General features: G+C 33.3%; 1 protein-coding gene across 1 annotated transcript in view; it reads left to right on the forward strand.

Moving 5' to 3' along the window:
* Positions 1 to 11861, forward strand: part of LOC145272023 (protein amalgam-like) — a gene marked incomplete at its 5' end in the record, with an annotated part of 739512 nt that overhangs the window by 430640 nt on the left and 297011 nt on the right. The window contains one exon of the mRNA XM_080127019.1: positions 11508 to 11804. Coding sequence (XP_079983145.1) covers positions 11508 to 11804 — 297 coding nt within the window. The remainder of the gene's footprint in view (positions 1 to 11507; positions 11805 to 11861) is intronic.

Below are 11861 nucleotides of genomic sequence, written 5' to 3' on the forward strand. Positions count from 1 at the left end.
ACTTCTACCTCATAAAAATTAACCAGGGCGCGGGGGTTCCGGATTTTTGACAAAGATTGGTACTGAATTACTCTAGTTATTCAGACTACTATTCCCATGTTTTGGCTGATGTAACTTCCGGCTTTCTTCAGTAGCATCTTTGCAAACTTGGGAACCTAATAGTAGAATTAAGAAACTTGTACAATTTTATATATATATATATATATATATATATATATATATATATATATATATATATAAAGAGAGAGAGAGTAAGATATAAAACTATATATGGCAATTGCCATATATAGTTTTATAACTTACTGTCTAGCTCTACCTATGTAGTGAGCACTGTTGAAGTAAATACTTAAAGTTTTCGCATAAAATTATACTTTCGTATATTAATTTATGTGATTAAGTGAAGTAGTCATATATATATATATATATATATATATATATATATATATATATATATATATATTGATCTCAATACTATATATTAGGTTCAATATAATAATCGATAGAGAATTGTCTCTATAATAATAAATATGTAATCTGCATGAATTAAAATATCATCTTTAAGCGTATCTTACGATCTGGCAATGCTGGGCAGCCTGCTAGTATAAGATTATAATTAAGTGGTACAAAATTCGTTCTAGAATTATATCCGTTGGTCGGATCACATTGATAGGCTGAATGTGAGTAGATGTAGAACAGTTGATGTAGTAGGGTCGGTTGGCAGAGGAAAGTTACAGAAAAAATGACGGTTAATTTGAGGGATAGGGGGAGATAAAAGAAGACCTTTTTTTTTTTTTACTTGGGCGGGGTACTGCTTATAAAGGCCCAAAAGAATAAGAGTTAATGAGTGGCAGGTAGATGGTGAGACAACATTGTAATGATCGGTACTGGCAGAACTTGTCTAGGGTTTAATTATTTAAGAGGACGGCTCAAGAAAAACTTGTTTGCATTAGAAGCTGGCCAGAGATGGGTTAGTTTGTAAGTCAGTTTCTAAAAGGAATCACACAAATGTCAGCGTGTAAAATAAACATTAGCATAAATATGATGTTGATGATGGTGGATACTGCTGAATGGTTGCAAAAGAATTTTAGGGATCGTTACGATATCCGTTATCCTCTGGAATTAGGGCAGTAAATAATTCCGATTTAATGCTGGAACATGCGAAATGATCAAATATTTTAGGAATCGGATGCCATGAAAGTATGTCATTGTTCAAGGGAATAATTTGTCTTCTCTTTATCACACACATTAACCGTGGAACTGTTCTAGTTTTTTGTCAAGTGTTTGTTCTCGTTTTGAAATCCAATAAAGAATAGACAATATGGCAGCTAAATGTCGAAGAAGATAATAAAGGAAAAGATAAGAAATTTCCTCTGAAACATCCACATGTGTTAGATTTATCATCAAAGGCAATTTCGATAAGAGACTGGAAATCTTCTGCTGAAAAACTATCTGCCCTAATCGCCTTAAAAACAAAACAAAAAGAAAGCAATGTGACAAATAAATATAAGAAAAGCTATGTGGTCTGTGCAACATCATACTACTTTTACCAATAAAAAAAAAACATGTCTTCAGCATTACATACAAAAAGCTGAGGTCAATGTTTTCATAAAGTTTACAACATGTTTATCTCCCTTTAGTTCCACTCTCCTAGCAGAGATGTTTGACTCTAGTTGTTGCTATCTGTAGATAACATAGCACATATTTACTTTTCGAATGTTTTAGGAATGGTTTTGAAATGAAACGTTACAGAACTATCCTTGGTGTGATTTTGAAAGATAGACAAACTAACAGAAATATCAGAAACAGGCTTAATATTCACACATCTATAAATATGGTTATTCAGGAAAAAATGATTAACATTGTTTGGAAAGGGTTCCCGGATATCAGACTTTAGCTAATTAAAGAAATCAAATGAAGAAAATTTCTTTAACAAAAATTAATAATAATAATAATATTAATAATAATAATAATAACTAGGGGGACCCGGGGAAATTCTACGATAGTTTAAAATTTTAAAAACACAGTGTAAACAAAATTAAATTAAATATTAAAATAAAACGAATAATGAATTTAAAACAAATTTTAGTTAATTGTTTTAAACCTAATAAAACTAAAAGAATTAATTAAAAAAAATTACATTTTTCAATGAATATTTTTTTTTTTACACAGTGATCACCACTTATCAAGGCCTGGAAGCCACTCAGGGATAAGGGTTATTGCAAGTACATTACGTTAGTGTGGAGATTTGATGAAGTGTTTACTTAAGGGGCGCTTCATTAGGAATTTGTTAACGTTGAACTTGAACACATCCAAGTTGTAGTCCGGTGGGAAGCAGGCAGACGGAACAGAATTCCACAGGCGTGCAGTTCTAAGAAAGAAGCTTTGTTCATGGAATCCGCGTTTTGATTTAGGCACAGATATAGAGTGGGGGAAATTTTTCACAGTGGATTCAGCTAGACGGGTGTTTTTCGTGAAAGATTGGCGAGGGGGGACCAGAGATTGGAGTTCAGACGAGCACCTGCCATGGAAATAACGATAAAACAAGGATAGGCTCGCAACGTCTCTTCTGCGGGAGAGAGGTTGCAGGGTAGAGAAAAGGGCATCCCTCACTAAGCCACAAAGTCTATTTTGTACCCTGTCAAGGCAGGATAGGCTGTTTTTAGCAGCTCCTGCCCAGATATGGCAACAGTATTCCATCCTTGTTTTGCTTTTGTTTTCTGAATAATTTTTGATATAAATTATAAAGGACCATATGTTAATTAACTTACATTTTTTTTAAATTGAAAAAAAATCTATGATAAAAAAAAAATTACAAGTCTCCTTCAAACATGATTTTTTTTAAATTATAAAATAGAATAACCAATTTGAAACCGAAAACAGACATCTATACCTTTTGTTGTTAAAAAATTTTGGACAGAAAATTGTTTTAAACTGATAAAAAGCGATTATAAAGGGAGGTAATTCGTTTCTCATTAAGTAATGTTTGTGATGATGATTTTTTGTGTGACACCAGACGTCGGACAAGTAAATTAATATTTAGCTGCTGTAGAAATTTGACACATTCAGAAGATAAATAATTAGGAATTGAATTAAGAAGGAATAATTAATATTATAAAAGCTAAATGATGATATACTTGCGAATAATTCCACATTTCCATTCCTTTTAAGAGCATTATGTTGTTTATCTTTTCTAAATCACAATGTTTACATTATCATTGCATCAAGGATACAAGTATTATCTAAATTGTAAAGCGATATATCAGAATTTTAAGTAACTCCTATGTTTACATAGTTTACAGGCACACTCACTAGTCCACTTCCTTTACCTACTTGAGAAGTCAACATATCTGTCTTAGATAGGCTCCTCTTTCAGCATTATCAATCAAGGGAAATAACTCATCTGATACTTACAAGAATTACTAACAATTTGCATGATATTAAACACCTTCTAAAGAATAAGAAAACGGATTTAACGGATTTTTACAGAGATGTTCAATGTTACACAAACTACAACACCATTTTGATGTAACAAGTCTGATTAAATAATCTATCTCTAATCTATAAATATAAAAGACAAAATGTATGTATGTATGTATGTGTGTTCGCTTTTTCTGTGTGTCTACAAAAGGCTTTTTCAGAAGCGGTCGCTCGCTTAACAACTTTTAAAACTTTTTATATCACATAAAAATCGTAATATCTCACACTTAACAACGAAGCTCGCCTGTCTATTTAATTTGGTTGATTTCGGGAAGATAAATATTCAAGATTTATCGCTCGCCGCATGTGGATTAGTCTTTTTCCTATAACATCTTCGGGGGGGGGGAGCGTTCAGCAGTAAATGAATACTATCCCGCAGTCAAAACTTGACCTCATTTAAAACGGGCACCTGCTAAATCCAACTAATTAAATAAATGCAAACATCTTTCCGTTAGCATCTCGCGGTTGGGCAATGGTTAACATCGCACTTTTTTTTTTTTTCATACTTTAATTTACAACTTTGCCTCAAGGGTTCGGGTTCGATCTTCATGCTTACTTTTTTATTTAACCCCCCCCCCCAAAAACACTCGGGCAACGCCGGGTACCCCTCGCTAGTATTATATAAAAGAAACTTTGTGTGTCTGTGAGTTTGTTTCTTATGGACTCGAAAACGGCTGAGCCAATTTTTATGAAATTTCACACAAAGACACTTTATATGCCTGACAGTGTTCTTAGACACGTTTTGTATCGGAATGTCTTTGATAAGAATCGATAAACAAAAAAAATCCTATGAAATAAGGAACCAGCGATTTGGACCAGAGTTTACCCCTTACATCGCCTCATATCACAAGTACATCTGAAAAGTTTTATTACCACATGAGCTGTAAGGCCTGATATATAAAATCAACAGTAGGTCTTTTGATATGACAGTGGTGCGTTCAAAATCTGTTAGAAAGCACGATTGAAGCTTGATATTTGACTTTTACATTTTAGATTTTAATACAACTCATGTAGACTACAGTGTATGTTGGACTAAGTCACTGTGGAGAGGCATGTGAAGCTTCCTCCCGGTGCACGGAGATGGGTTCCCAACTAGAGCAGGCAATCAATCGATTTGATTGAAAAATGGGCTATTTCACCGATAATAAAAATAGGAGAGTGTGAAACATTCGTTGCTCATCATTCAATCCCGGGCAACGTCGGGTCTCCCTGCTAGTTTTAGATAGAATCGTCAACAGAGCATATAGATACAAAATATTTCTTTCACAAAATAAGCAGGTATGTTTGAAAAAAGAAAACGAACGACTGACATCGTATACATATGTTACCTAATATCTTTCCCCTGTATCCTAATGCCTTTTTCATAGCTCAAAGTTTACTTAGTTTATAATACAACATTCCTCTTTGTTCTTGACCTCTCCATTTTGTCATTTGCAGAAGACTTAGTAATATTAAAGTATTATTCAAATAACCAGGTATGCACAGTGATCTAGCACAAATAGCCCCGATGATTGCAATCAACTCTACATTCTTGCACAGGTAGAAAAAAAAAGTATTGCATCAGTTCATTGTTGTTGTTGTTGTTTTTAATGTGTTTTTTTTTGTTTTTAATGAAGATAATTTTTTTATTTAGTCACTAGAATGTTATTGTTGTTTATTATTTCGAATTAGTCCTGATAGTCATGTCCACTTTGCATGTTTTTACCCTTTATATTGCACTTAAGTTATTATCAGGAATTAAATTATGAAATTATATTTCCAAATCAAGTCATTGTAACTTTTTTCCTATCCAGTATCTTTATAGGTTTTTTTTTTGTTTTACTTGTTTGTATTTCATTCTTTCAAACACAAGATTATTTACGTTATTGTCTTAATTTTTTTGTGCTTTACAGCGCCTTAGCTGTTGCACTCTCTAGCCGTATTATCATAAGAGAGCCGTTCCAAAAGTAAAGTTTTCTATTTATTAACTCAAAAAACTGAGGATATGTCGAAACAGGCGTGATACCATTTAAACGAGTGACCTTTTTGTGCTTTAGAATTTATTTTTCTATGCAGTCACCATCATTCTCAAAGCAATTTTGCCAGGAATGCAATGATGCATTATTGGATATTGGCAGGCAACCCTGGGAAAAGAAACATTCGATGGGTTGCACACATACAGGTGGATTCCATGTGAGGAATGTGGGATTTTCCACCATTGTCTAATGAAATGCATAATTTGACCCAGGAGTATGTGAGAGGATATCGGTAAAATGATTGAAAAAAAAACATTAGATGACAAGAAATGTTAAACATTCCAGTTGGAAAAGAATGTTCATATAAATAAATTGTCACAAAGAGAAAAGCAGGCAGTCGAACAAATAGAAGCAAGGCTGTCACATTTCTACGTTCTGCAGGCTGTCACATTTCTACGTTCTGCATTGTCCAATACAAATGCACCAATTTTCCTCTAGAAAAACAACCAAACCAAACAAACCACCATGAATAAATATTTAAAGATCTAAAGAAGTTGAGGCATAAAACCTTTTGCTAAAATTACTGGATTTGCCATTAAATAATCTGAACAGATTGGTATGCCGTAAAACAAAACAACTATCAACGGGCGGTGGGTTTATAGCCACAGGCTCACCAACTGAGGAATACCGATTGGTTAAGTCTTTATTTTTATGCCCGAATAGAGAACACCACCAATGAAACGTAATACATAAATAAAAAGTCTGTTGATTATTTGTCAATGTTTTCAATATTAAAACGATTTCTTTAAAAAAATTATACATTAAATATTTTATAATGGAAGATATCAAATTTAATTTTCGGATGCAAAAAAAAAAATCACTTGTTGAAATTTAATGAACGTTTCATATATGAAGTGCAATATTGTAATATGCAAAATAAAGGGTAAAATTATTTACTAATAGTTAAAATTAGAAGAACCATATTTCCATGACACACCCCAAATTTTGAATGAAATTAAAAAGCTAAAATGTGCTTTTATACTGGTTATTAGGAAAAGAATGTGACAACTAAAAGTATATGTAAAATTTTTATTTTTGTAGCGAATAATTCTGAATTTATTAAGAATCTATTAATTAATTTTTAAAAATGCTTAGATAGTAAAAACTATTAGAATAAATAAATAATAATTCATAAAAAATGTAATTCCTATTTGAATAAAGTCATATTGCAAAAAATAACCAAGGAAGATACTTTTTTCTTAATTCTTTAATTATATTTAATTTATTCTCTGTATAAAAGTTTTGTTTAATAAAATAAAAATTGGATAATAAAAATAATATACTTTGTCAGCTTGAATGCTATCTAGGTTTAATTTCGACAATGCAATTGACCTTTTCTATGAACAGTTTTCTTTGGCAACAAACTTACTTCGTTCCTGAAAACACAAAATTATATTTTAGTAAAACTGTAAACCGGCATCCTATGATAATTCATAGAAAAATAAAAACGAGATTCTTCTTTTTTAGGCGATTATACAGGGTGACCCCCCCCCAAAAAAAAACAAAAGCTAAATGGAGGCCATCTAGAACATATGCTGTAGAACGGAGAAAAAAAAAAGGCCAAAGACCCTAGTGTTTTGATGTGATGTTTTGAATATAATAAACTAGTTATGGCTGAAATTTCATTTCATTCAGACAAAACACTAAGAAACGGGGCCTAATTAGGGTTGGGGCCCGATTTTGGGGGGTCACCCTGTATATGTAAATAGCCTAAATATGTAGGCAATGAAAGACTAAGAAAGCAACAATGTTTTTTATACATTAAAATCTTGGGGAGGGCATATACAATTAAAATATTTGTGATTTCATTTCACCCCTTACTTTTTCAAGCTGTTGGAATAAAAATGCCTGAAGGCAGTATTATCCGATTTTATTTTTAGGAGAATTTGCACAGGATGCAGGGCTACATGAAGAGTTTCTGGAGCCAATTAAAACGACTTTTTTAAAGATGTGTTTATAATTTAATACTAATCCAGATAATGCAAATTTCCAATATTATTTATGTGTAAGAGTTATATAACTTAAGAACCTTTATAAATCTGAGAATAGTTTTCTACAAAAGTAAATAACTATTTAGAGTCATTTATAAACTGGAGCAGTTTTATTCAAGGAAGATAAATGTAGTTTTTATGTTTTTTATTCAAGGGAGATAAATGTAGTTTTTATGTTTTTTATTCAAGGGAGATAAATGCAGTAATTATGTATTTTATTTAATGGAGAAACAACTTAGACAAAGAAAGTACCTCAAGTAACTTACTCACAAAAAACATCAAACAATGTAAGCTGTTGTGAGAGGGAAAATGATAAACTAATCCTCGCATAAAATACAAATCTTTCTATTTTCAACTCATAAGTATAACTATTTGCTTTGCACAACCGGTGTTTATGAACATTTTGACGTTTTTGTTTCTCTACTAGTTTGGGGAATATTAAGGAAATATGGTTTGATTATAATTTCAATGTTTAATTCATTTAATTTTGTACATTTTTTATGTATGTTTTTATTTGTAGAAAAAAAAAGGATTTCACTTATTGTTTTTGTTGCTTGAGTATATACACATATGTACATATTGTGCACATTTAAAGAAAATGGACATTGATCACTGCAAGTGTTGACATATGAATGTTTCATTCATTCAAATTATCAAGGTTATCATAGGATTGCAAGGACTGGATAATTGTTTGTGTCCAATGGTATAAATTCTATGAGAGCCTTGCTTGTTGGAAAATATAAAGCAAGCACGTGACGACACCCATGGTGAAATTTCTCTGTTATCTTTAAACATATGTGCACGAGGGAGGCCTTGCTGCCCATATATATATATATATATATACATATATATATATATATATACGGTGGGCCAAAAGTAGGAGGAGAGTAAAAACATTTACATATGCGTACAACTATATGTACGAGGGCCGTGCAATAAGTAATGCCCCTGACCCACTTTCCATAGGAGTAGAGCAACGAAACTTTGCACAGTTATTAGTATTTCTCTACATAGGAACCATCCAGAGTTATGCATTTTTCCTATCGTTTGATGCAGCTCTGGAGACCGTTTTTGTAGAACACTCCAGGTTGGTCCTCCAACCACGACGTGACCTCAGAAATCAAGGCTGCATCATCTGGGAAACGCTTTCCTTTCAAAAACAACTACATGGCTGGGAAGAGGTGACAGTCAGAAGGTGCAAGGTCAGGAGAGTAGGGAGGATGGGGGAGGATTTCATAACCACACACCCGTGCTTCTAATCTGGCGACATGCGAGTTGTGGAGCGGAGCGTTGTCCTGCAGGAGGAGGGTACCTTTGCTGATCTTGCCCCGCCTCTTGATTTTGACAGCTTCCCTTGATTTCCTTAATAGTGAAGCATAATAGGCTCCTATAATTGTGGTGCGCTTTGCCAGGAAATCTATCATCACTACTCCGTCCTTGTCCCAGAAGACTGTGAGCATGACCTTGCCAGCAGAGGGCTGCACCCTTGCCTTCTTTGGAGGTGGTGAATCCAAGTGCTTCCACTGCATTGACTGAGCTTTGGTCTCTGGATCATAGTGATGGACACAGGTTTCATCCTGTGTAATCAGTCTTTTGAAAAACTTTGACTCCTCTTCTTGGCACATCTCCAAATTCATCCTCGAGCACTCAACGCGTTCTCACTTCTGGAATGGTGTGAGCAATTTGGGAATCCATCTGGCAGACACCTTATGCATATGCAAATGGTCATGAATGATAGTTTCCACAGATCCTGTACTAATCTTGACATCTTGGGCTATTTGGCGAATAGTAATGCGCCGATCTTCCAAAATGGCAGCCTCAACTTGACGGACAGATGCATTATCAATGGCAGAAGGGAGGTGACCAGGTCTGGGAGCTGTTTCCACAGACTTCCGGCCATGTTTGAATTCACGACGCCAGCGTTTTACAAGGTCATATGATGGGGCATTATCTCCATAAGTTTCTTTCATTTCATCAAAAGTCTTCTGTGGTGTGTGTCCTTTCAAATACAAAAGCCAGATAACTGCTCGACATTCAACAGGCTCCATTTCACGCTGGACTCAGTTCAAACACCTGTAAAACAGAAACCACGATTAGTTCTGGGCTGTAATTTGCCACATAACCCGTAGAGATATAAATCATTGCACATGCAAAATTTCAGCTCGATCAGACAACTGAAAGTGAGTCAGGGGCATTACTTATTGCACGCCCCTCGTATTAAGGCAATTATATGAAATATATTATTCATGAGAATTAAATTTTATTTATCAACGCAAGTGCTCAAAATGTTTTCCTTCTTGGTTTACACAGCTTTGAAGTCTGTCTCTTATGCTCCGACTTTTGGCTCACCCTGTGTATGGTATATTTAAGCATCACTTTTCATTCAAGCAAACATTGTTAAAATAATAATCGAAATCTTCTGCTTGATTATAGATTTTTTTTTTCTCATTTTACTCGATTTTTCTTTTGATCTTCTTTGTGTGAACACACATCTCAAATGATACAAGTATCATATGTATCAAGCATGGTTTTCATTTGTCATAGAATTATCATCAGATAAAGAAAACTAAGTAAACCAAAAAGCCGTATCTCCTGAAATAGTGTAAAAACGTTCCTCCAGTTTCTGACTCCAAGCGCCCATTTTACAGCTACCTTTTGAAATTCGCTTCTTTCCTCGAGCTTTTTTGATCATTTTCTTTTTTACCTGAAGATGATTCGGCGGCGAATTTAACAAGTTCTATTATTTTTTAATCTTAACACAAAAAAGATCACGAGAAAAAGAAGTATAATTAAGCAAAAGATTTGTTATTTTAAAGTTTGCTTATATATATATATATATATATATATATATATATAATTTGGATAAAATCTGGCAAAATCTAAAGGATGATTGGAAAAAGTAAATACCCAGCACAATAGAATCCATAAAAAGTAGAGGTTTCCAAAAGAGAAAAGATATAGAAGGTGAAGGAGGGGAATATATATAAAACAAAAATAAAGAAAAAATATTGATACAGAATGAAAACCAGAAAGAACAACCATATATTTTTATTTTTGGATTTTCTCAGATTTTCTTTCTATAAGTTTTTTAATTGTTTTTTTTTATTTTTCATCCCCACTTTCTACCTTCCCATACCTTGATTTAAAAAACATATAATTATTTCAGATTTAAACTCCTACCGATGAAGTTTTTTAATCAATAAACATGAAATATTGGTGATCAAGGTCATCTGATTCTATTGTGTTTCTTTACTTTTTTCCCATTTACCATCATCACGTCCGAAAGAAAAATGGAAAAAGAAAAAAACCCAAAAAACTCGAAGTGACATCAACGTTTCGCCTCCATGGAGTGGAGGCAATTTAAATTTTTATTTTATATTAAACTTATTTCTTTATTTACTTATTGACTGTTCTCTTCTCCTTATTCACGATTGTATCGATTATATGCCCCAGTGAATAGTTCTTTTCTATATTTAGATTCTGGCGCACTATTTTCAATTAATATTCCCCCCCTCCCTCCGATATACCTTTCCACAAAAATTCTCGTTTGTACTACTTTAGTATTGACTTTATAATTTCTTGTTTCGGTCTTGAAAAAGCCTTCACTACACTAGGTCGAAACGTTTATGCCACTTTGAGTTTTTGTTGTTTTTTCATTTCCAAACTTTCTTTCAAAATGTCAGATGAATTTTATCCTAATATTATCACACACACACATATATATATATATATATATGCATACATACATATATATATATATGTATACATATATATATATATACATACATATATATATATATATATATATATATATATATATATATATATATATATATATATATGCATACATACATATTTATAGTTTATTTTTGTATGTTTATAGTATTTCCCTTGTCATTTCTGTTATCATCATTTTTATTTTATGCATTTTATTTTCACAAAACCCTTTATTATTTTTTGTTGTCCTTTAATGTTGTTAGCTTATCCTTAGACCAAGCTTTTTGTGCCCTGTCTTCCCCTTTAGATGTGATCACTGTGAGGATTGGCGAGCCTACCAAGCTCCAATGTAACGTTACTGCCCATGACGGGGAGTTGAGACCCGCACCGATAGTGTGGTTCAAGCAAGATGAGCCGTTCACTGCGAATACTGAGGAGAAAATCTTTATTAATCAGTATCCCATCCCGTCTCAGAGAATGCTTCTCAGTGTATTTTCTATCCTAGACACTAAGTTTGAAGATTCAGGGGTCTATATTTGTAAATCGATGCGAACAGGACTTACCGAGATCCGACGGTTCAAGGTGGAGGTGATAGGACCGAACGGTGAGTACCTGCCTTTTTCTCCTCGTGGTCATTTGACTCCTCCTCAATTCTTCTTCT

The sequence above is a fragment of the Euprymna scolopes genome, chromosome 4, assembly GCF_053919585.1.
Source record: "Euprymna scolopes isolate OS-2025 chromosome 4, ASM5391958v1, whole genome shotgun sequence".
Lineage (NCBI taxonomy): Eukaryota > Metazoa > Mollusca > Cephalopoda > Sepiida > Sepiolidae > Euprymna > Euprymna scolopes.